The following is a 27,700-nucleotide window of genomic DNA, read 5'->3' as shown; positions in this document are numbered from 1 at the left end:
TAAATGTACTTTTTAGTTATCTTATTTATCTTCCTGTAATCAACACAAAAGCACCAACTGCCATCCTTCTTCCTGACGAGAACCACTGGTGATGACCATGGGCTCTGCGAAGGCTGAATGATATCATTCTTCACCATTTTCTCTACCTCATCGTGAATTATTCGATGTTCTGTTGCTGACACATGGTACACTCTCTGGCTTATTGGTTGATGGTCTCCAGTGCTAATCTGATGCTTCACTGTTGATTTTTCTATTTGCTCTTCACTTGTGGATTGAAGCATTCAGAGAGCTCTTGAAGAATGGAAAGTAGCTTCTTCTATTGTTTCTTAGTGAGATCCGGTGATAGTTGAGGTAGACAATCTTGTCTCAAAGTGTCAGCACTAATTTCGCCCACATACTCGACATGGGAGGTTTCTATGACACTCATCTGCTTTGGAATTAATGACTCAGTGTTTGCTATGCACATGCATCTTGGAAGGATTTCAACGACAGTTAACTATCCACAATTGACCAAACCCATTCTTAAATGAGATAACAAAGGCTGGGATGATGAAGTTATTCTTCAGTGGTATGCTTCTCTTACATTCCACTACAAGATCCATGGGTTGGTGACATAATCTCCACACACTGGGATGCACATCTTCCTGTCCACAGTACCTCATCTCATCTAGCATAATCTTCTAGTGACCACAACCTATAATTGCCTGAAAAGCTTTCAAAAAGTCCCATACGAGAATGACAGCATGACTACACTCGTGTAAGATGATGAATTCTAAGTGCTGTGTATGGCCACTTATACCCACATGAATTACACATCTTCCTGTAGGTTTTACATATTTCCCATCAGCCACCTTCAGCAGAGATGTTTTGTTCTCGATGAATACGGTTGTCTGCAACGGGCAACAGTACTTCTTCGAAATGACTGAATATGATGCCCAAAGTCCACAAGAGCTTGGTCTGGTCGGCCATCCATGAGGATATCAAAGTAGTTTCCTATCATTTTTGTAATGGTCGACAGAGGAGGATTTTTCTCTTCGGTGGCGTCACCTCCAAGGGAGGTCACATCCTTTAGTTTTCCAGGTTGCAGTGGCTAGGTGATCAGCTGGAGCTTCTAAGCAGCATGTAGGGGAGCGTCCTCTCCATCAGCCAGCTTGCAGCGATGGTGACATACGTCATCCTGCACCCACATCCTCTTGTTCATCTTCGTCATCGTGGAGTTGGCGTTGGCTAAGATCATTCTGTTGTCTTCTGGCTTGGGTGTCATCAAATATCTGCCACCTTTCTTGACAATGGTGCACTACACATCTCAGTCATCCACAGTGAAAACATACTGGATGGTTATCCTGGGTCCTCCAGACATCAGTCTTCCTTAGTGCCCAAACAGGTTCCCCATGTGGCGTTGTAGGAACGTAATTTCACCTGGATCTCAACTTTTTTACCTTTTTAAAGGGAAATGAAGGACGAGAGATTGGGTTCAATGTCTGTTCCACTTCCTCCCTTATGACCTCCTGAAATGTCTTGGTTTTTTGCTCACAATGCAATCCAAGTGCCTTCTGAATTTCCTCTCTCACTGTCTGACGAAGAACACTTGTGAAATCAGTTTCTTCCTCCATCACAAACATTGATATGATGTTTGGAATCCATTCAGACTTTTTGCATGTAATTCTTTTTTGATGCATTGTCTCGATATACTGGCACCATTTTATGAGGTTGTCTGTTGTCGAAACCTTCTTCCAGGGTAGGGCTTGATACATGTCCTCAGCAACACCCTTCATGATATATGCAACCTTATCTTCCTCCTTCATTCTAGGATCCACTATTTTACACAGCTCCAAGATGTCTTGAATGTAGGATGTTCTCATACCATTGCTTGGCAATGCCCTCCAAGTAGAAAAATACGTTAGCCAAACACACGGTCTCATCCCATTTATTAAACTTGGCTATATGCTAATATACCTTCAGCCACTTGTTTGGATCTTGGTCATCATCACTATAGAACCCAGAAGTATGTCTCATGTGGTGGCATACAGTTGCTGTCATCGTAACATGTTCTTCTTCTTCTATTTCCGATAGACTGGGATCTATTGAATATGGCTCAAACTCGTGTTTCTCACCACGTAAATGGCGGCTCTGTCATGGCCTGGTGGGAGCCACTGTGTCACCGATAATGTGTGGTATCACAAATACCAATACCCAGCATCTCCACCAGAATAATGTCACGTAGAATAAGGTGTAAGTAGATGAATGACAAATACTATCTTCATTTAATGAAGATTTATTTAGCACTTGCATATAGAAGAGCTTGGAGTGAATTGCCTCCGGCCAGAACATATAGGGTATATATACATCTACAAAACATTCCAGTACAATGATTCTTGCCACTTGTGGATACTTCTAGAATGTACTTGAACCAGATATAGAGATTAAAATATTACAGCTCAAGTGAGTTTTGAACTCACAACTCTCCGTGCAACAGCTTAGTATCACAACCACTACACTGCAGTGACTGTTCTACTCAGCTTCTAATGTGACAGGATTTATTATATTTACTTCTGAGTCATTTATAAAATAATGATATAAATTGGTGAAGATTCATTTTTCAAGAAAATTTGTAAACTCTTTGGAATATTGTCAGTACCACAGAATGGATAAATAGTGGGTATGCCTCTAATGTGATTGGACGTGTTTTTATTTCTGGCAATAACAATGTGGTTTTTGTTTTTGTTGTGGAACTTGTAAAGACAGTGTGATACAGAAAAATGTGAGAGAATAAAATTAACTGTTCAGGCAATTCTTCAGATGTTATTATGCCAATTAAAACCATGAAAAACTATGATATCAAAAATTTCTGCTTCAAGAATTCCACCCCTACATGTGAAGAGCTGAAGCCAATTATGAGAAAAGAAGATAAGTAAAAAAAGTTTATTATAAATCTTACTCCTCTTTAAGCTTATTAAAAGAGTTTATTATGAAGTCAGTAACAATAAACAAATGAGGGAGGGGTAGATTACAATATACTATTACAATTTCTTCAGAAATATGTTGAAATCCACAGTACGTTAGAAAAAGATGAAACACTTTATGACTCACCATCCTCTGTAGTATTAAAAGATGCTTCTTTTGAATTCCCAACACCTATCTTGGTTTCAGCGGCAACAGCAACACTGTATTCTGAATATGGATGAAGTCCCACAAACGTTGTTTGTGTTTCAGATGGAGGTTCTTTGATACTGATAGAGCTGTTCTGTGGGCACGGACAGTCTGGCCCATTTCTTGAAACTTTGCAAGTGATTGTAACATGATAGTTCAACAGTACTCCTTGGATACATGTCGGTGGCTCCCATTGTAGTGAAAGTGTACCATTACTTTCGCTCACCAATAAACTTTTGGGTTTATCTGGAACTGTAAAACCAGCTGTGCTTTGGATTCCATGGTAAAAAGCAGAAACTATCAAAAGTAAGTGCAGTCAAACCTCAACAGGACAATACTCATGGGACCATGAAAATGATATTGTTATAACAGGGTTAATGTTACAAAGAGGTTTTGTTAATAGTGACTACTACAGTGCTATACCTTAAAGGTCAGCACATACAGTACTGTAGTATGTTTCTGATGAGAAATAACAATAAAAGACAGATAATAAAACACATTTTGTTCACTCCATTTGTTAGTACAGTACCTTTCTCTTGTGTACAGAAGAATTCACTTACTTCACTTTTTTCTTTTCTTTTTTTTTTTTTTTTTTTTTTTTCTAATGATTCTCTTTATCTATTTCAATGCAATCAATTGTTCCACTGAAACATTTGGGATTGAGGGTGCTGCTTGCTAAATATTTCCAGCTGACCTATTAGCTCCATTAGAAAAGGAGCAGGTCTTGCACAGTCTTATCACATCACTATCATCATCAGAATTTTCAACAGGCTAATTACTCCTTAACTCTTTGATCATAGATTCATTGGTGCTTTCTTCAAACAACAATGTATCATCATCCACTGACACACATTCAACTACAGATATAGCTATGATTTTACCACCTACTGTTGAATACATCTCAAGATCACTTTGAACATCATCCTTCATTTTCTCATCCACCACAATTTTTTTTTTTTTTTTTTTTTTCAGCAGTTCACAATCACATTTGGCCTTACACCATTCCAGGAACTATCAATCATGTCACACATTGAACTAGAGGTGATGCTATTTTGTCTTGAAGTTCTTAATTATCCCCATGTCTAAAGGCTGAAGGCTGAAGGACTGGAGTGAAGTTCAGGGGTAGTATCATAGTCTGGCATGTTGTTACGCACACTACAATTATTCACCAGCAATACAATTTTCTTATTTTTCCTTGCCATCTCTTTATCAAGCAAAAGCAGCCACTCACTAAGAACATGAGGCATCATACAAGCTTAAAAAATATAAAATTGATCTGGTAGGGTACTGGAGTATATGTACGCCTCATGCATACTCATAGCATTACAGCTGAAGGTACTGGGTCAACTTATAAATTAAAGGACAGTAAAATAAAATGTATGTACTCTTACCTGTTACTCTTGTTACATTTTTTAAGCAATAGGGATGTATCCCTGATGCATTGCTCCACAAAAGAACCATAGGCATATTTTAGATTACTTTTTTACATTTTTCCCCTCTAAAGGCCATTGCCTCTTCTGGCATCAGCTCGTAAAACAATCCCATCTCATCTGCATTGTACATGCTTTCAGGTCTGTATTTTTCCATCAGTTCACACATGGTGTTCTTCTGCCAGCATTTTGCGTCACCTAAAAGTGCTGGTTTTTCCTTCCAAGAAATCACTTCAAAAATTATTCCATGTCTCTCCTTAAATCTCTGCAACCATCCCTTTATTACCTTAAAATTAGAAATGCCAAGAAACTTACTGAAATCTAAGGCTTTTTGGCATATCAACAAGCCATTAGTATATTCTGTGCACACATCTCATTAGACCACTGCAGTGTAGCATTGTCCACATCATCAGCAACATTCATCTTCATTCTTTTTCTTCAAGACTTATACTTGTCACTTAGAAAATTTTCTCCAGCTCTTTTCAAGGAATCTAGCTAACATTGATTGTGCAAGTCCATATTTCCTTGCCATGTCTGCCAGTTTCATTCCACTGTTGATGTCTTTTAAAAACCTCCATTCAAGCCCTTGTTCAGATCTTATTAACGAAGTCCAAAGCATATTTACATCAACTTACAAACATTCATAGATCACAAAAATCACAGAAATAAACTGTGTACAAGCCCAACACAACATGCCCAACTGCATTTCAAGCTCAACAATATACAGACTAAAACAGTTAACACTGGTTCAGATAAAGGAGCTCTATGACTCTTTCTATTTGCCAGTTAGGACAGGTCTCCCATGGTTATATGCTATTTGCTACCTGCTTACTGACATGAAAGTATGGGATAAAGCTTCAGAAAATACAGTGCTGAAGGTTAAGAGATTTATCAAACAATTATCATCAGATTCTCACTAGCAGAAAATAGTCAGATCAACAAAACTTTGTCTTCGTTATAACAGGGTGTGCTTAAATTACTTCATCATTTTAATATTGTAATGATGGATAATTAACATAGTACTTATAGGGAATCTGCTGGGACAATATTAAATAATCACTGTACTTGGATTTAACATTGTTTTAGTAATTGTTGTAAGGAGGTTTGACTGTATTAAATTTCATAAAACTCTGAAACGGACTTTTTTTGATTAGAAAGGCTATACACAAAATAATGGAGAATTTTGATATTGCAAAGCCTAAAACAACAGCTTTAGTATGTAATTACACTATTAAAAGCTCTGAGTTCTCACATACACATACGTGCATGTGCATGGCTATATTCAGATGAAGCTGTACAGCTGTGTGTGTGTGTGTGTGTGTGTGTGTGTGTGTAGCTTGAAAAAGGATTTGTTCAAAAGCTAGCAAAGCTCTCATTCTGATTTATGTGCCTTATAACAGTTCAATGCCTTTACTATTCATTGAGTTTTACCTCTATCCCCTGAATTATTTACATTCCACCACGACTTTCCATTAAGATATCAGAGTCCTGATTTTTTTACCAACTGCTTACTATCACTTACACTTCCATTCAAATTATACAATTCTCTCTTACATTCAGTGTCATGGATGCTGCAGTAAACCTGTCAACCTAATGGTTTCATTTATATGTGATGGCTTCCAAACATATGACTATCATTCATTGTCTGGCAAACACTCACAAATTTCAATTCCGCATATAAAAATACAACCCATTTCCAACAGATTATGTGTATCCTCTGTACACCTAAGAATACCTATGTTCTCTTCCTGCAGGAATTAATCATCTTCAGTACCAGCAGTACAAGCCCCACACCATGGAGCATAGTCTTCAATAAATGACCATATTATCAATTTAATTTCATTCTTGTTTATGATCACCATACACTTTCATCTGTCTTACTCTCATTTCCTACCTATATTTCATTTAGATGTATTTTTTCTTTAAAAGTATTTTATATTCCAACAGAACTTTCCATTACCATACTTGTAATTTTCCTTTCTTGTTCCTATTATTATTATCCTTAAATTTATTGATAAAATGCTATCCCATATAAATATTTATTCTTAGGCTCAACACAAATTTCAATTTCCTAAAATGCCATTTATCTGTATTATTGTTGAATAAGTTCCCAAATGATCTCTTATACCTCAGCTGTCTACAACCAGTGTTTCTATTTTATTTACTTCCATTATGATTTTGTAACATTGTTATTGTTTGATGAGACAGTGATCGGAATTAAATTCAGAAAATCAAGTATTCTTATTCTCTCTAGTCTGAACTGCCAGTGTTGGCAGTGTGCTTGCCTGTGTGAATGAATGGTGTGTGCCTCTCTTTTTCTGATGAAGGCTGTGGCCAAAAGCTTATGTGTAAGAAATATGTAATTGCACCTGTCCACAGCTTAACATTTCATTTTTATGGTAAGTAGCAATCTATCTTTTCCGATATGGTTATATTCCCATCTCAACTTTCCATTCTGTTGAGATGCCAAAGTGCTGTCTGGTGGAGCATGCAGGGACTTTACTGCAAACAGGTGAGGCACCAGGAGGCTGTGGCAGTGGGGTTCACATTAAACCCACCAAACACTAGTAATACTTGCATTTCAACACCTGTCTTCCCTTCCAAATCAAAAAATCCCTGCCATTCATTCTGTCCACCCAGAGATGGTGTATCTGCTGTGACAAGAACTTCTTTACCAAGTATGTTGAGGGTCTCTAAGGCCTTCACAGAAATGGACTACTCCCAGATCAAGTTTGCAAACAGATCACCTGTGCCATCCCCCCTCCCCCCTCCCCCCTCCCTCCTCACCCCTCCCCCTCCCCCCCCCCTCCCTCCCTCCCAAATACACACACACACACATTCAGCATAATCCCAGATTGGAACAATTGAACCACATTCTTCCTCAGGTCTTTGATTACCTATCATCATGACTTGAAGTGAGGGTCATCTTACCCAGAATCCTTCTCACTCCTTCCAAAGTGGTATTCTGACATCCACACAACATCTAAAACATCCCGACGCTATTTCCAATACCAAACTGTTGCCACAGAGTTCATATGCAAGACCTGCTCTATTCACAAACCAAGCACAACTTTTTATATATTTTGTGACTATCAACCAGCCGTTCACCAGGATGAACAGCCACTGCCAAACTATGGACACGAGCAAAGTAGACCACCCCGTGGCACAACACGCAGCTGAACATTAACACACTTGATTTCAATATTTCAATGGCTGTTTCACTATCCGAGCCACCTGGATCCCCCACTCCACCACCAACTGTTCTGAACCATGCAGATGGGAGTTGTCCTCACAAACCATTCTCTACTCCTGGAATTATCCTGGCATCAACCTACAATAACCTACTGCCCCCGTACCCTTCATGTTTCCAACCGCTTTGTCCTACCACCTCCTCCCTATTCTCATCCCCTCACCCTCTTTGCATGCTCCCATATGTCAAAGCACCCACCCACCTTTCCCCTTCCCCCCTCCAATTCTTTTTTTCCCCCACCCCTCCCCCCAATTAGCTGCTCCTCAACCTCTCAATGTTGTGCCCGTTGGCTCCCTAGTCTCTGAACACTCTGTTAGACAACATTCATCTCCCCTCACCCATACCCTGCTATCCCTTCCCCTTCCCTGCCTGCTCCAGTTTGCTGCTTCCATTCTACATGACAGTTTCATTCCAGTTTGGTCTGTCAGAGAAAGCAGCCGTGTGTGTGTGTGTCTGTGTGTGTGTGTGTGTGTGTGTGTGTGTGTGTGTGTGTGTGTGTGTGTGTGAGGTGCCATAGCTTGTGCGAATGAATGCATGTTTGTTTTCTGTTCTGAATAAGGATTTGGCCAAAATCTAATGTGTAAATGTCATTTCATTGTGCCTGTCTATAACTCAAGATGTCATCTTTATGAGTGACAAATTATCTTTTCTTTATATTGCTGATATTCCAATCCAGAGTTTCCATTGTAGGATTCTGCCTAACAGCTTTTGTTCCACCCTATATCCCTATGATGTTTCCCTTTATTACTATTCTCTATAGCATTACTCTTCTCAGTGTTCATTCTTTCGTTTCTTCCCTGTGTTTATTCATTGCCTTTCAAACCACATATACTATCGAGCCACACTGTATCAATGATCTCATCTGTGCACAACACTCAGCTATGTGACATGCAGCTTGTTAGTGCAGCATCTGATGCCCCAAATTATTCCCACCTACAATTATAATTATTCCTATTGCTCAAATTTTCTCCCTCATTCTCATATACTTTCATGTTTCACTTGCCACACCTACATGTGCTGCACCAACTCCAATACTATACCTCATCCATAATTTTTTCCCCACATTTTTGTATGTTTTTCATGTACTTGTGCATACTTTTACAAATCTGCACACAGTTGTCATTATTTTCACATATTATAGCATATTTTTAAGTATCTGAGCATGTTTTTATATAAGTGCACATGCATTTGCATGCAAAATCAAACAATGGAAAATCCAGGATGGAATGTGTTAATATAATGAAGAAGATAGTTGCTACTCAATGTATAGCAGAGATGCCGAGTCACAGAAAGGCACAACAAAAAGACTGTAACACAATTAGCTTTTGGCCAGCAAGACCTTTGTCAAAAGTAGACAACATACACACATGCACACACACACACACTCAAATACAATTCACACACATTTGTGTTTGCCTGAATGTGAGCATGTGTGTATGTTGTCTAATTCTGACAAACACTTTATTGGCTGAAAGCCAATTGTGTGACAGTCTTTTTGTTGTGGCTTTCTGTGAATCAGCATCCCTGCTTTTGCATACATGTACATAATTTTACACGCCTTTTACTGTTATCCATCTCCCCTCACAATCACTTAATGTTTTCATTTCCCCATTTCTGATGACATTACCCATTTCCTCAGTGTCATAACTGCCACAATGGACACCTTGCTCCATCTTTCTGCACCAGTTCAGAAAAGGTAATTGATGATATCTTTATGATCAGGACTCAGGGCAAAGACACCCTATCCTCATTCCTTCACAATCTCAACACTTTCTTTTCTATCTGCCATTTGGACATGGAGCTCTTCCTCTCTGATGGCTCCATCTGCACCTCTGTCCACACAAACCATCAGTCATTAATAGTACCTGCATTTTGACAGCCGTCATCCCTTTCATACCAAAAAATCCCTTCCTAGCAGTCTGGCCACCAGGGGATGGCATATCTGCAGTGACTAGAACTCCCTTGCCCATTACGCTGAGGGTCTCACCAAGCCCTTCACGGACAGGTACTATCCCCCTGACCTAACCACAAATAGATCTCCCTTGTCATTTCCCCACCCATCCCCAATCCTCCGACCAACACCAAGTATGAGCTACAAAGGAGTATCCCCTTCATCACCCAATACCATCCCAGACTGGAAGAACTGAATTGTATTCTTTTACAGAGTTTTGATTACCTATCATCATGCCCTGAAATGAGGGACATTCTGCCCAAGATCCTTCCCACTCCTCCTAAAGAGGTGTTGTGTTGCCCACTAAACCTCCACAACATTGTAGTCCATCCCTATGCCACTCCCAGTCCCAACCCCTTGCCACAGGAGTCATATTCCTGGGGAATACCAAAATGCAAGACCTCTTCAAACCACACAATCAGCACTTCCTATTCCAGTCCTGTCAAAGGCTTATCCTACCCCATCAGAGGCTCGGCCATCTCTGAAAGCAGCCATGTCATACAACATCTCTGCTGCAACCATTGCACAGCTTTTTATATTGGTATGACTACCAACCAGCTGTCCACCAGGATGAACAGCCACTTCCAAACTGTGGCTGAGAGCACAGTAGACCAGCTTGTGGCACAGCACACAGATGAACATAATATGCTTAATTTCAATGGCTGCTTCACTACCCAAGCCATCTGGATCCTCCCCTCCACCAACAGGTTTTTGGAGTTATTCTTACAATGCATTGTCTGATTTCAGTATTATCGTGGCCACAACCTGCAGTAACCTACTGTCCCCTGCAGTAACCTACTGTCCCCACACCCTAAATGCGACAGGTTCCACCCCCTCTGTCCTCTCACCTTCTCCCTGTTCTTGTCCCTTTGCTCTCTTTGTGTGCCACCCTCTGCCAATGCACCTACTTGTCTTTGCCATTTCCTGTTCCCCTTCCTCTCATTTTTTGCTCTCCAACCCCCCCCCCCCTGCCCCCCCTCAGCACTTCAACATCTACATCCTTACTCTGCAAAACCATCATGAGGTGCATTACACAGGATGTACCCCATTGTACTATTAGGGTTTCTTCTCATTCTATCTACATATGGAGTGTGGGAAGAATGGTTATTTGAATTCCTCTGTGTGTGCAGAAATTATTCTAATTTTATCCTTATGACCCCTACAAGAGTGATACATAGGAGACTGCAGTATATTCCTAGAGTAATCATATGCAGCCATTTCTTGAAACTTTGTTAACAGACTTTCTCAGGATAGTTTACACCCATCTTCAAGGTCTTCCAGTTCAGTTCCTTCAGTTTCCTTGTGACACTGTCCCACAGATTAAACAAACCTGTGACCATTCATGCTACCAGTCTCTGTACACGTTCAATATCCCCTGTTAGTCCTATCTGGTATACGTTCAGTATCCCCTGTTAGTCCTATCTGGTATGGGTCCCACACACTTGAGCAATATTCTAGAACTGGTCACATGAGTGATTTGAAAGCAATCTCCTTTGCAAATTGATTGTACCTCCCCAGCATTCTACCAACAAACTGACGTCTGTCACCTGCTTTACCCATGACTGAGCCTACGTGGTCATTCCATTTCATATCCCAACAAAGTGTTACACCCAGGTATTTGTATGAGTTGGCCAATTCCAACAGAGACTTATTGATGTTATAGTCATAGGAAACTAGGTATTTTTCATTCTGCGAAGCACAAAATTTTACATTTATGAACATTTGAAGTAAGCTGTCAATCTCTGCACCACTCTGAAATCTTATCAAGATCTGACTGAATATTTATGCAGCTTCCTTTAGGTAGTAACTAGATAACAGTATCATCTGCAAAAAGCCTGACTTTACTGCTAATATTGTCTGCATTGTGTGCATTCATACACAACATGAAAAGTGAGGGTTCCAACACATTTCTCTGGACCACACCGGAAGTTACTTCTACATCTGGCAATGACTCTCCATCCAAGATAGTATGCTGCATCCTCCCTACCATTCAGTCATAAATTTCACTTGATACCCCATATGATCCTACTTTTCACACATGTGGTACTGAGCCAAAGGCTTTTCCAAAATCAAGAAATTCAGAATCTACCTGATTGTCTTGATCTGAAGCTTCAGTATGTCATATGAGAAAAGTGCAAGTTGGGTTTTGCATGATTGATGTTTTCAAAATCCATTCTGCTTGGCATTGAGGAGGTCATTCTGTTCCATATGCCTCATTATGTTTGAGCTCAGAAGACTCTATAACAAAGATTCTATAACAAATATTTTCTAAGATTCTACAACAAATCCATATCAAGGATATTGGGGATAGTTTTGCAGATCACTTCTGCTGCCCTTCTTGTAGAAGGGTGTAAAGAACTGGGCATGGTCTTTTGTTCGAGGTCTCTACAATAGATCATAGTTAAGAGAGGGGCTAACTCAGCTGCAAATTCAATATGGAATCAGACAGGAATTCCATCGGGCCCTGGATCTCCATACAGTTTTAACAATTTCAGCTGTTTCTCAACATTACTGACACTAGTCAGTGGTATGAGTATTAAATTGGGGCAGTTCTCCCAGGTTTTCCTTTGTAAACAAACTTTTGAAAATGAAGTTAAGCATTTCAACTTTTGCTTTGCTACCCTCACTTTCAGTTCCTGTCTCATTCACTAGGGCCTGAACACTAACTTTGGTGTCACTAACAGTCTTTACATATGACCAGAATATCTCTGGCTTCTCTGAAAGATCACTTGACAACATTTTGTTACAGTAGCCATAGAATGCATCATGCATTGCTGTCTTGACAAGTAAATGTGTTTCATTGATCATCTCTCTTACTATAGCCTTATGTTTTGTTTTACACCAATTATGTGGTAATCTCTGTTTCTTTAGAAGTTTCTTTTCAATGACTGTATATCATGGTGGTTCCCTCCCATTATGAACTGTTCTATGAGGTACATATCTATCCAGTGCATGGTCAACTACTCTTTTAAATTTGAACCAGAGTTCCTCTACATACTCCAGCCCTGTACCAAAACTTTCAACACTGAGATATGACACTACTGATTTTTTTATCTAGCTTACTGAACATATATATCTTTCTGCTTGTTTTAGTTGTCCTTAATGCTTTGGTAACCATAGCTGCCACAACTGCATCATTTGTTGCCATTACATTCAATATATTTCCAACATGAGTGGGGTTCCTACTATCTGTTCTAGGTAGTTTTCAGAATTTAGTAATGTGTCACAGGATATCTTAATATGCCCACCATTAACAAAACTGTAATTTTCCCAGTTAATTGTTGGATGATCAAAGTCACCACCAATGATTACAGTATAATTAGGGAACTTATGTACTAGTTAACTGAGGTTGTCTCTAAAGTTTTTGGTAACATTATGAGATGAGTATGGTGGACAATAGGATGAGCCACTTATCATTTTATGGCCACTGTTGTTACTGAGTCTTGCCCAAACAGTTCATCTTCAACTTCAATTCCAACATTGATGGATTTGAGTTTCTTGTGTATTGCGACAAACACGTCACTTCCATTTCTGATTTGCCTATCTTTTTCATATAAACTTAAATTTTTCCTGCCCTGAGCCACCCAACACTGTGCCTGTTGACTGTCTTGTCCCTACACACTTTGTCAGTGTTCTTCTCTTCTCCCCCCCCCCCCTCCCCCCCTCTGCCCCCTCCCCCCCCCCCCCCCCCCCACACACACACACACCCCAATCCATTTCTTGCTATCCCTTTCCCCTTCCCTTGTCTGCCCCTCCAGATTGCTGCTTCCATTCTATGTGATAATTGATTTCAGGCCTGATCTGGCAGAGATAGCATTCATGTGTGCTTGAGATGTGCTTGCTGGTGTGAATGAATGTGTGTGTGTGTGTGTGTGTGTGTGTGTGTGTGTGTGTGTGTGTGGGTGGGTGGGTGGGTGGGTGTTCCTTTTCTGAAGATAGCTTTAGCCAAAAGCAAATGTGTAATTGTCTTTTCATTGTACCTGTCAACAGCTCAATGGGTATCTTTTCATTATATTGTTGAAAAAATAACATCCTGTCTATATATATTAAGGGGATCATCAAAATACCTCAATTTTGGGATCCTAAGGACTGTATAGTTTACATTAGTATACCCTTTCTTGTCTTAATGAACAGCATTGTCGGGTGGGACTTGCTACACTAACATGAAAAGTGTTTTCATAATGCAAAAGAGGGCATTGAGAATCATAGCAAAAGTAAATCAAGGAACAACCTGCAAATGCCTATTAAAAAGATTCTCCCAATTTGTGCCACGTATATTCTAGTGAAAGAAGGTACTAAGGTCACAAGTAGGAACATGAAAATATGCAATCTTGATACAAGACAGAAAAAAAAAAATCATGCAGTTAAAAGAAGATTAACTTTAACAATAAAAAAACCATATCTCAAAGGAGCTATTTTTCATAACTTGTTACCAAATAAAATTGAGATATTGACATGGGATACATTTTAAAAATGACCTGGATTTAATATGAATAATAACACTAGAAACTATCCTGTACTAGAAACACGTACAATAATACAGAGAAGAGCCAAAGAAACCAGTACACAAATAATATCACAAAGGGCCGCCGCGAGCACACAGAAGTGCCGCAACATGACATGACACTGAATCGACTAATGTCCAAAGTAGCACTGGAGGGAATTGACACCATGAATCCTGCAGGGCTATCCATAAATCTGTAAGCATCTGAACAGCACGATGCAAGGCATCCCAGGTATGCTCAATAATGTTCATGTCTGGGGAGTCTGGCGGCCAGTGGAAATGTTTAAACTCAGAAAAGTGTTCCTGGAGCCACTCTGTAGCATTCAGGACATGTTGAGTGTCACATTGTCCTGCTGGAATTGTCCAAGTCAGTCAGAATGCACAATGGACATGAATGGACACAGGTGGCCAGGCAGGATGCTTTCATATGTGTCACCTGTCAAAGTCACATCTAGACATATCACGGGTCCCATATCGCTCCAATTGCACACACCCCACACCATTACAGAGCCTCCACCAGCTTGAACAGTCCCCTGCTGACATGCATGGTCCATGGATTAATGAGGTTGTCTCCATACCCATACACATCCATCCACTTGATACAATTTGAAATGAGACTCATCTGACCAGGCAACATGTTTCCAGTCATCAACAGTCCAATGCCAGTATTCACACCCCCAGGTAAGGCATAACGCTTTGTGTCATGCAGTCATCAAGGATACATGAGTGGGCCTTTGGCTCCAAATGCCCTTGTTGATGATGTTTCGTTGAATGGTTTACACAGTGGCACTTGTTGATGGCCCAGGGTTGAATTCTGCAGCAATATCTAGAAGGGCTGCACTTCTGTCACACTGAATGTTCTCTTCAGCCATCATGGGTCCCATTCCTGCAGGATCTTTTTCCAGCCTCAGTGACATCACAGATCTGATGTTTTACCAGATTCCTGACATTCACAGTATACTCATGAAATGGTCATACTGGAAAATCCTTACTTCATCGCTACCTAAAAAATGCTGTGTCTCATTTTTCATGTGCCGACTATAACACCACTTTCAAACTCACTTAAATCTTGATAACCTGCCATTGTAGCAGCAGTAACCGGTCTAACAACTGTGCCAGACACATGTGTTTTATATAGGCATTGGCAACTGTTTAGATACCTCTGTATTTGAATACGAATGCCTATACCAGTCACTTAGGCATTTCAGTGCAGAAGCAGATAGTAAAATATTTATACATTGTTAGTAATGCCATGAATGTGAAATTATATATTATGAGCAGAGAATAAATAATCTTTTTAAAAATAGAATCTTGTATGGTAAGGTATTAGATGTTATCTTGGGTAGTTTGAAATTTAAATTGGTCTGGCCACACTAAAATCTTTTCTTTTTCTTTCTTTTTTTTAAAAAAAACAAAAAAAGCTGTGTATCTTTTTACCATCAAATATGGAGTACCATTTTCACTATCAATTAATGTAATTTTAATGGTTCAGTGTCTTACTTGTGATGGTAATATATTTAATTTGAAGTTATTTCAGAGAATGTTAATGTATGTAACATCCTCTATCTTGGCCAAATGCTAATGTAATCTGATTTTCAGATTGCCTAATTTATTCACTTTTGGATACTAATTCAGTATCTATTTATTTATTGGTCCAAGAATCAGTTTCATACATTGTTTGTACATGTGATATAGGACAGTGGTAAATCTAGTTAGTTTACAGTACAATAGTCATTTGGACTACATTGTTGACATAATAAAAATGCATAATAATGTACATTGGTGTACTAAATTGCTTCTACATGTGATAATAGCAGTTATTAAGTGAGATGACATGATAAGCACAATGTAAACTATATTATGAATTGACAATTAGTGAAATCTGGTAAATGAGGTTTTCTTATTATGATGTTCCATAAACTCAGACAAAGAATAGAAGCAGTAGTCAAGCAAGAACTGTTTTAACTTTATTTTAAATGCATTTAATGTTGGTATGCATTTTAGGTAAAAAGGCATATGGTTATGTAACTTAGCTCCAGAATGATACACTCCTCTTTTGCATAAGTTTGTATTTACTGCATTCCTGTATAGGTTCATCTTCTGTCTAGTTTGATATGTTTGTATATCATAGTTGTGTTTGAAGAGATTTTCCTTTTTCAAGATGCCCCATTTTGCAAAAATTAGTATTTCGTACACATACAAGCAAGGCAGTGGCAATATTTTTAGAGTTTTAAAAGGGGTCTACAGGAATCCTTACACTTAGATTTTTTGTCACCTTGATAATCTTTTTCTGCATTTTAAATGTTTTTGTAGTATTTGTGGATTCCCCCAAAAAATTATTCCATACATAAGTAATGACTGTATACTGCAATGATACATTGTCAGCACTGATGAGCAGCTTGTATTTTGAGAGAGGATCCTAACAGCATATGTTAGTGAATTCAGTCTCTTGTTTAAATTGTTTTGGTGTAACTCTCACTTCAGATCTACCTGAACATGTACACACAGAAATTTTGTATGACTGACCTTCAACACATTTTTTCCTTTGATAGTGAAAACAAGGTTTGCAGAATGGGGGTTTTGTGTGGTATGAAAGTTAACTGCCACAGTTTTTTCAGAATTTATGATGAGCCAATTGGTCTTGAACCAGTGTGTTAAGGTATGCATAACTGATACTGCAGCCTCCTGCAGATTTTCCTCATTCTGTGATTTAATTAGAATATTAGTGTCATCTGCAAACAGTACAGTGGTTCCATCATGTATTTTACTTGCCAAGTCATTTACATACAGCAGAAATAGGACAGGTCCTAGAACTGACCCTTGTGAGACTCCATACTTGATTTTCTGCTCATCACTGTAAAAACTAGAATTTTTTTGTGTTTCACTATCTTTGTGTTTTATTTCTGTAATCTGCTGATGATTACTGAGGTACGACTGGATCCACTTTTCAGGCTGGCCTCTAATTCCATAATTACTTAATTTACACAAGAGAATGCCATGATCAATTACATCAAAGGCTTTACTTAGATCCAGAAATATCCAAGGAATATGTTGTTTATCATCCACTGCTTTTAATACTTCATTTAAGAAGGCAAAAATTGCTGACTGAGTTGATTTTCCAGCTCTGAACCCATGTTGGGAGCCTCTCTTTAATTAAGTAAACTGTTAATCTTCTAAGTAACATTTTTTTCCATAATTTTGCTGAAGCCTGACAAAACTGAAATTGGTCTATAATTAGCAATATCACTTTTTGCACTCTTCTTATGCAAAGGCGTAACTTTTGCAGTTTTTAGATTAGTTGGAAATACAGCACTCTCAAAAGATGAATTTACCATGTCTGTTAATAGTTCCACAATAAATGTTGCACTAACTTTAATAATAGCATCTGGTATCTCATCAACACCCACTGAACATTTATTAGGTAATTCTTTTAGGATTCTTGACAGTTCCTCAGGTGTTGCTGGATACAGGAATAATGTGCTTGCATGAATTTTTTGATCTCAGTGACTGGTTGGCTGTTTATCATGGTGTGTGTTTATTAACTGCTGTGCTATATTTGAGAAATAATTGTTGAAAGCACTAGCAACATGTTTGGGGTCAGTTAGTTTATTATTATTCATAATCAGCTCTATATTACTGTGATTAACTGGCCTGGTACCCATTTCTTTCCTTATAATTTGTCAGGCTGCTCTAGTTTTATTCTTGGAATCACACAATATTTTGTCATTTTCTAGTTTTTTGCTTTTGAAATAACTTGTGTTAGTATTCTTTTGTATCTTTTGAAATATGCAATAAAGTCAGGACTGGTATTATGCTTGGAGCACTCATACAATCTCCTTTTATTTTGACATGATATCCTTATCCCTTCTGTATTTTTTTTTTCAAGAGTGCAACATAGTTGTTTTCTTGGGAAAAGCTATCACAAAAAAGTTTGAATGTGGCCATAAACTTATCATATTTCTCATTGGTCTTATTATAGTCATATACATCTTTCCAACTTTCACCCTCTAGGAGAGAAAAAAAATATTCCACATTTTCTATACTGAAATTCCTTACAGTTTGTTGTATTCAACTGGGAATTTGGTGTCCTGAAACATTCATTGCAAGAATTTGAGCATAGTGATAACTAAAACCCATGTTTTCAACTTGTGTGTTATAGTCGTATTTACACGTATATATCAAGATATGATCAATAACAGATGCAGAGGTAGGTATTTCTTGAGTTGGTTCAGTTACCATTGGACTGATGTTGAATGATTGTAGTAAATTTATAATGTCATCTCTAAATTTATTGGATTTCAAGAAATCAATATTAAAGTCACCACATATTATTATATTTTTCTTGGGAGAGTGAATTTCTTCCAAGAGTTCCTCCATGTAATTGTATAACACTTTTTTGTCTCCATCTGGTGACCTGTATACACTAATAATAACTGTATTTTGCCTTGGTAGTTCAGCAATAGAGAGTTCTATATCTTTTTCACAGGACAGTTTATGGTATTTAGTTACACTATTGAATTCAATATTTTCTTTAACATATGTACAAGTACACCCAAGACTCGATATTTTCCTACAAAACATGCTTGCAAATTTGAACTCAGGAAGATATGTTTGCTCTAACATACCTTGTTTGAGCCAGTGTTCTGTAAAGCATAGTACAGAAATATCATTTAGATCCTTTAATATTATTTCTATTTCATTTAGTTTATTTGGGAGTGACTGAACATTTTGATGAAATAATTTAAAATTAGGGACAAGGAGAAAATCTTTTCTTGCTTGACCACTTACCTCATATTTGAGCTAGTGTACTTAGTGGTAAAAAATCCTCATGTTTTCCATGGATGGTATTCATAATGTTTGCTGTGTGGCTTGCTGGTTCACTGTTTGTGGGTTCCTGCCTTTCTTCTGTCAAAATGTTCCCAATTTTCACTTTTTTTCCATCCGGTTTCACCCATCTGTCCATTAATGACTGCCTTGTTGCTGCATTTGATGGCTTGAAATTATATGTAGTAAATGTGTTGTTATAACTTTCAATGGGCTTATTTTTTGTTATAAAATGGTCCATAACTGTCTGTCTTTTCGTGGGTGGCACTTTCACATCGAGACTTGCACCTTCTATATGATTGTATGTTTGCATATGCTTTTTTCCTGTACCGGTACTTGGTTTTTCAGTTTTCGCCATGTGCATGAAAGAAGCAAGCCTATTACAAAAGTGAATCTTCCTTGTTTGTTTATATGTAAACCATGAGTTGTATATTCATTTCTTTTCAGGCATTCTAAATTCACAGATAATTGCCAAAACAAATATTGTTTAAGCTGATTGTGAAAAGGAACAATATATAGACATACGTACGAGATTCAATAGTACTACCAAGGAGAGAACCTAGTTAGCTATTCTCATTATAGCAAGGTCACATAATTGCTAACTGTGTTAATGAAAACTGCTGAAGGAGACTGTAATTAACATAAGAATATTATGCTGTGGCAACATAGTTATCAGATACTGGTTTATAGAAATTGTAATATCAATATATAAATGTTAATTTTACACATTTATCACTCAGCTTATCACTCCTACTACCTACCAGTATAAAAATGTCTGTGAAGAGTGACAAAATAAAAGGTACTGCTCTTGACAACACTGTTTCAGGATGGCCAGTTTTTTGTGAGAGATCTGTCTTATCTGCAGAAAGACAAACTGGTGTATGAACTTCACACAAGAGTCATTGAACTGCAAGGAAATTCTTACAAGTTACTACAGCAATTACACCAGAATATAAGTGAACGTATCACAATTAAATTATGCAGAGACAGAAAGGTAACGCTGGCTGTCACTACTGTTCACAATGTAGCAGTGAGTTATTTGTTGATTATGATATAATAAGTAACCAGGTTATGTGGTTGGTAGTCTGTTCTGATCATTATATGGGAAGGTTGGAAGACTTGACATGCCTGGCTGTTGGTAACACAAATACAGATATCTGAACACAGTCAGTGGTTAAGTGAGTTTGGCGTATCAAGCATGGAAGTGAGTAGAGGCAGCAAACCAGGCCATTTGGCAATATAGCAGTCCTCCATGTAAATGTGTCTTCTAAATTATCAAATACCTTGTAGGTATTCGTCAGCGATACAACAGCAGAAAAGGTAAAGTAACTCAATGTATTAGTTGACCTGCAATACTAAACATGAATAATGGGAATGGTTGAGCATGGCCTACTAAGTGTTTTGGCCACTGAAATCCAGGGAACATCATCAGCTTGGAAATTAGAATCTAATAAGCAGGAGTGGGTGGTGATGGTTTGAGATTCATGTTTTGCAAAACTATGATACCACTCAGAACAATATAAAAATTATTATACTCCAAATATAAAAGACTGTCACACAATTAGCTTTCGGCCAATGAGACCCTTGTCAAAATTAGGCAACATATATATATACATATACATATGATAGAGGGAAACATTCCATGTGGGAAAAAAATATCTAAAAACAAAGATGATGTCACTTACCAAACGAAAGTGCTGGCAGGTCGATAGACACACAAACAAACACAAACATACACACAAAATTCAAGCTTTCGCAACCAACAGTTGCTTCGTCAGGAAAGAGGAAAGGAGAGGGAAAGACGAAAGGTTGTGGGTTTTAAGGGAGAGGGTAAGGAGTCATTCAAATCCCGGGAGCGGAAAGACTTACCTTAGGGGGAAAAAAGGACAGGTATACACTCGCACACACACACACACACACACACACACACACACACACACACACACATATCCATCCGCACATACACAGACACAATCAGACATTTGTAAAAGCAAAGAGTTTGGGCAGAGATCTGATCTCTGCCCAAACTCTTTGCCTTTACAAATGTCTGATTGTGTCTGTGTATGTGTGGATGGATATGTGTGTGTGTGTGTGTGTGTGTGTGTGTGTGTGTGTGTGTGTGTGCGAGTGTATACCTGTCCTTTTTTCGCCCCTAAGGTAAGTCTTTCCGCTCCCGGGATTGGAATGACTCCTTACCCTCTCCCTTAAAATCCACATCCTCTCGTCTTTCCCTCTCCTTCCCTCTTTCCTGATGAAGCAACCATTGGTTGTGAAAGCTTGAATTTTGTGTGTATGTTTGTGTTTGTTTGTGTGTCTATCGACCTGCCAGGACTTTCGTTTGGTAAGTCACATCATCTTTGTTTTTAGATATACATATACATACACACACACACACACACACACACACACACACACACACACACAGACACACACAAAAGTGCACGCTTGCACGCGCGCGCATACGCGCAAATGCAGCTCACGCACAAATGACCACAGTCTCTGGAAACTGGAGCCAGACTGCAAGCAGCACAGCATTGTGGGACAGGCGACCAGGTGAGAGTAAGGAGAATGCTGGGGTGGGGAGTGGAAGGGATAGCAGGGTAGGGGAGGGGGACGGTAACTTGCACAGCAACAGCTCAAAAAACTCTCCAACCTGCTCACTTCCTACTCCTGCCTTGGACTACGACTGTCCACCACCTCTACAACAAGTTCCAAAGCTCCCTCACATTGCCTCATAGCTGACAAACACTGTCTCAAAGACCTACTACAATTACCCCACCTCCTAAAACTCCCTCTCAACACCGCACAGACTCCAGAACCTAAACAGACCCGAAACACAGTCATGAATCTTTCCTCTGAAAGCCTTAGCCCCACAGAAGTAGCAGTCTTCTCCAGAGGTCTCATTTTTGCCCCAGCTCCAAATTCAATCATGCAGGACTTGATCAAGACCTTATCTCCTTTTCCCAGTTCCTACACTTTTTTGCCACTGATCCTACCACTCAGAATCAGCCAAAGATCAATGTTGAACCCTGCCTGATTCAGTTCACTCCTCCATCTAACTGTGATCCACCCCCACTACTCCCAAATCAGTCCCTGTTAACTTTCCAGAATTTCCTAACCTCAACCTTACCTCACCATCATTCGCCAAGTCCCTCAACATACAAAGAAATCTTATAGCTGCAGAAAGATATGCAATTCACCACCTAAAAACTGATCCTGATCTTATAACCTTACCTGCTGACAAAGGTTCCACCACTGTTGTTTTGAACTGCAAGGATTACCTGGCAGAAGGACTCTGCGAGCTGTCAGATTCATCCACACAGTGACCCCATTTCAGAAATTCACCAGGGTCTCCAGTCTCTCCTCAAAACCTTAGGACCATCCCAATACCTCTACCCGTAGTCTCTCTCTCCCAACACCCCTACCATCCCCCACATTTCTACCTTCTACATGCTTCCTAAAGTCCATAAACCCAATCACCCAGGACGCCCCATTGTGGCCAGTTATTGTGCCCCCACTGAGGGAATCTCTGCTCTCATAGACCAACACCTTCAGCCCATTACCCACAACCTGCCCTCTTACATAAAAGATACCAACCATTTCCTCCACCAACTCTCCAAAGACCCTATCCCTTTACCACATGGTGCCCTGCTCATCACTGATGATACCACCTCCCTGAACACTAACATCCCTAATACCCATGGTCTTACTGCTATTGAACACTACCACCCCAAATCCTGATGGATTCCAGACTACCCCTTCATCCACACTTACTTCTCCTTTGAAAGCATTACCTAGAAACAAATCCACGGTGTGGCTATGGGCACCCGCATGGCACCATCCTAAGCCAAAGTAGTCATGGGCCATCTAGAAAAATCCTTCCGAAACACCCAGAATCCCAAACCCCTCACCTGGTTCAGATTCATTGATAACAACTTTGCAATTTGGATTGAGAGTGAGGGCACCCTATCCACATTCCTCCAGGACCTCAACAACTTCTCCCCCATTAATTTTGCCTGGTCCTACTAAACACAACAAGCCACCTTCCCAGATGTTGACCTCCACCTCATAGATGGCTATATAAGTACCTCTGTCCATATCAAACCTACTAAACACCTGAAACACCCCCATTTCAACAGCTGCCACCCATTCCATACCAAGATGTCCCTTCCATACAGCCTAGCCACATGTGGCTGTCACATCTTCAGTGACAAGTGGTCCATCTTGAAATATACCGAGGGTCTCACTGTAGCCTTCACAAACCAAATTATTCTCCCAACCTGTTCAGAAACAAATCTCCCATGCCTTATCTTTCTAGTCTCCTACCACCTACCAATGTCCCACTGTCCAGCCACAGAGGAGCATTCCCCTTTCCCTTGTCACTCATTATCACCCAAGAGAAGAGGAACTGAATTATATTTTCTGCCAGGGTTTCGACTACCTCTTGTTGTGCCCTGAAAAGAGAAATGCCCTGCCCACTATCTTCCACACCCCTCCTGCAATGGTATTCTGCCATCAACCAAACCTACACAATGTACTCATCCATCCCTACACAACCCTGCTGCCAACTCTTTACCTCATGGTTCATACCCCTGTATTTGCAAGGCCTGTCCCATACATCCTCCCACAACCACCTACTCCAGTCCTGTCACAAACATCACCTGTCCCATCAAAGGCAGGACTACCTGTGAAATCAGTCATGTGATCTACAAGCTAAGCTGCAACCACTGTGCTGCATTCTATGTGGGCATGACAAACAACAACCTGTCCGTCTGCATGAATGACCACCAACAAACTGTGGCCAAGAAACAACTAGACCACACCCCATTGCTGAATATGCTGCCCAACACATCCTTCATTTCAATGACTGCTTCATAGCCTCTGCCATCTGGATCCTTCCTACCTACACCAGCTTCCCTCAACTGTGCAGGTGGAACTCTCCCTGCAATATGTCTTGCATTCTCGTAACCCTCCTGGTCTCAACCTTCGTTAGACATTGTCCTTACCCATCTAGCCCCTTTCCTGTTCTCATTCCAGCACTACACAGCCTTCTATTCCACCAGTGCACGCATTCTTTTCACTTTTCTCCTTTTCCACTAACCTCTGCCCCTCCCCCCCCCCCCCCTCCCTCCTCTCTCTCTCCTCTCTCTCCCGCCCTCTGTCAAACTTCCCAGCTGCACCTAGCTGCCCCACTCTCCATCTCAACACCACATGCTCCCAGCAGCATTTTGCCACCTCCCTCCCCTACCCTGCTATCCCTCCGACTCACCATACCAGCATCCTCCTTACCCCCACCCGGCTCCCTCTCTCATAATGCCCTACTGCTCATAGTCTGGCTCCAGCTGCCAGAGACTGTGGTCATGTGTGGGAGTTGCGTTTGTGTGAGTGTGTGCATTATGTATGTTGTCTAATTTTGACAAAGGCCTTGTTGGCTAAAAGCTAATTGTGGGACAGTCTCTATGTTGTGCCTTTCTGCGATTCAGTATCTCCGGTATATGGTGAGTAACAACTATTCCTTTGATTATGTTGTTGCATTCCATCCTGGATTTTCCATTGTTTGTTATATTTCAAATAAGATTCTCAGCAGGGCTGGGAGGAAATGGTTGCTAATTATACTGACATGACACAAAGAGAGCACATGCATTTTGTCTACTGCCTACAGAGACAGAGACTGTACAACACCTAGTCAGTGGGCTGGATGGGATGATAGGCACAGGCAGTCATTTGTAAAGGACCAGAGACATTCAAAGAGTTAAAAGGTTTAATACCTTGTATTCAGAGGATATTATTGTTGTGACTCGCTGATCATTCAAAGCGCCGCCGGACAATTACGTGCGTCCTCTACATGCAGTGCTGTCTGCCAGCCATGCAGCAGCTGCGCCATCTAAGCGGCCAGCTGAGCAGTGGCTGCTAGACTGGGACTCAGTGCTCATTCGAATGCTAATGTGTACACATGTCTTGCTTGTCAACTTACTCTGTGATTTATATGTGTTGTGTCGTTCTGAAATATATGTGTTAAACTTGACGTTATAACAATTGGCGACGAGGTAGTGGATTTTTCCTTTTCACCATTGACCCACAGGGTTCCATGGCTACTGTCGAGCAACTATTTCAAAATCTCCTTGAACAGCAAATGCTTCTAACAGTGGCGATTTGCGATTTCATCGCGGCGTCAAATGCGGGGCATTTCTCGTTGTTGGCTATACCTCCTTTTCCTCCTTACGACGAGACGGCAGAAGACTGGTTTGATTATGAAAAATGTCTTCGACAGCACTTCTTGGCATTTCATGTCATGGACAAACAACCATGTAAGTCTCTGTTCCTTTCCTGGATTTCACCTCAAATGTATCGGTTGTTGTCGCAATCGGCTCCTTCGAAGGATCCTGCGTCTTTGTCCTTTGCTGAAATGTGCTCACTTCTGTCTGTCTGTTTTCATAAGCAAACGCATGTGGTAGCCTCTCATGTTGCCTTTTATCGTTGTCAAAAACAGCCACATCAATCCTATCGCACTTGGGCTGCTGAACTTCACAGCCTCAGTCGAAAGTGTCAATTTGTTACTGACGTTCACAAAGAATCCTATGCTGATTCCATGGTACGGGATGCTATTATCCGGTCGGCACCCGACAAAGAAGTTCAGCAACGTGCCCTTCAGTTGGCGAATCTGACTCTAGATGAAGTTCTCTCCACTGCGCAGTCTTTTGAAATTTCTTGCGCCGCTGGGGCGCAAATAGAAGTGTGGGGTGATGTCGGGGAAATACAACCTCTGTGCGCTGTTGACGACGCGTGTGGTGCGTCCCCGCTGGCCGACGTGGCCACAGTGCACTCCCACATGCAGCCTTGGCCTAGCCGTAAACAACCCACTAAGAAACTGCAGTACAGCCCCCGGCAACTTCCTTCATGTCCGCGGCGTTTTACGAAACATTCACAAGAGGATTGTCCCAACGTTGGGCTGTGTGTCACAATTGCAAAAAGAAAGGTCATGCGTCTTCCGTTTGCAAATCCGACCGCATACATGATGTTCATGAACATGACACTGATTCTGATTCTGTGTTGTCTGTCAATTGCACTTCTTCCCTTTCAGGGAAGTTATTCCTCACTGTCCAAATCCTTGGTTGAGATGTTCGTATGCAAGTGGATACCGGTTCTGCTGCCACTATAATTAATTCTCAGATGTATCTTCAGTTGGGTTCTCCATTCCTGTCATCTCGACCCATTATCATTGGGGACACTTCCGTCCATACGGGAAGCCTCCCCTCGAGACTTTACGGTGAGTCAAACAACGCATATGGACGTTAGCCATCTCCAGGACACCTCCATCAAGACCAGTGCAACAATTTCAAGGGGGGGAAAAGTGTTGTGACTCACCGATCATTCAAAGTGCCGCTGCGTAATTATGCGCGTCCTTTACATGCGGCGCTGTCTGCCAGTCATGCAGCAGCTGCACCACCTAAGCGGCCAGCCAAGCAGCAGCCACTAGACAGGGACTCAGTGCTCATTTGAATGCTAATGTGTATACATGTCTTGCTTGTCAACTTACTCTGTGACTTATATGTGTTGTGTCGTTCTGAAATATATGTGTTAAACTTGACGTTATAACAATTATGTGTTGATGTTCAACAAAAAAAAAAGATGTAAAATAGTGTTGCCATCATACATCTGCAAGAGGGCAGACTGACAGTGTGGTTTCAGACTGCAAATGAAAGAAATTAACACGACATTTAACTCCAAGAAGGGTAATGATGGAACTTGCAGTGTTAGGGTTGTGGGAAAGGAGTTGTAGAAAAAGTGAAACACAAAATAAAGAAGATAGATGGAATTGGGGGGGGGGATGTTGAAGGTAAAAAAGGAGAGGTCAATCCAATGAACATTATTATGCTCTGATAGCAAAATACTAATGTGTGGTGAAGTGGATGATGCAGCCCTGTTACAGTGACACATAATACTTGGTTCATGAGTGACAGGATCCATGATATGGCCATTTATTTTGATATAATTAAAACCAGTTACCAACCAGAAATTTGATAACATCATATCTGGCCTTGTCTGGGAAAACATGTGAACTGCACAAACAACACTTCTGACAAGTCACAGGAGATATCAGCTGACAATATTCTGACCTTTAAATTTTGTATAAACTGATTTATGAAGTGAAATGTACTATGTTTTGTGAAGAGACACTTTTTAAATCAAAATTGAAACCATCTTATTATGAGGCAAGTGTTTAGTCGTTCTTTGTGATGCAATCGTTTCCATCACCTTAGAGCAGGAGGTAAGTAGTCAGACTCATCAGCAGTCATTAAATCTGTCTTACTACCTGTCAGTCTCTTTCAATATACTTTTTGATAATGTATTCCATACTGCATAGTTGAGAAGAAAAGAATTTTAGTACCTTACTTGAAATTGTTAAAGTTTTGCATTGTGAACAGTTTTATTTAATAACTTCATTGACATTTAAATATCTCTATCTTACCAGACACGGATTGTTTTTTTAGTTCTTTGCTGCAATGGAAATATCATTTTTAAGCATTATTCTGTAGACTTCTAATAAACCAGCTTTTTTTTTCCTACGATAAACTTGTGTCATTCCTAAA

The 27,700-nt window shown here is 40.1% G+C and overlaps 1 protein-coding gene across 3 annotated transcripts in view; it reads right to left on the bottom strand.

Moving 5' to 3' along the window:
- Positions 1 to 27,700, bottom strand: part of LOC124622596 (phosphatidylinositol phosphatase PTPRQ-like) — a 431,781-nt gene that overhangs the window by 296,357 nt on the left and 107,724 nt on the right. For 2 of the 3 annotated variants that reach the window (XM_047148348.1, XM_047148349.1), the window contains one exon: positions 3,091 to 3,402. The exons of the other annotated variant lie outside the window; for it this stretch is intronic. In XM_047148348.1, the coding sequence (XP_047004304.1) occupies positions 3,091 to 3,402 (312 nt within the window). The remainder of the gene's footprint in view (positions 1 to 3,090; positions 3,403 to 27,700) is intronic. 3 annotated transcript variants of the gene reach the window in all.

This window comes from Schistocerca americana, chromosome 7 (genome assembly GCF_021461395.2).
Source record: "Schistocerca americana isolate TAMUIC-IGC-003095 chromosome 7, iqSchAmer2.1, whole genome shotgun sequence".
Taxonomy (NCBI): Eukaryota; Metazoa; Arthropoda; class Insecta; order Orthoptera; family Acrididae; genus Schistocerca; species Schistocerca americana.
The sequence above is the reverse complement of the archived record's forward strand: the minus strand, read 5'-3'. Positions and strand labels throughout refer to the sequence as shown.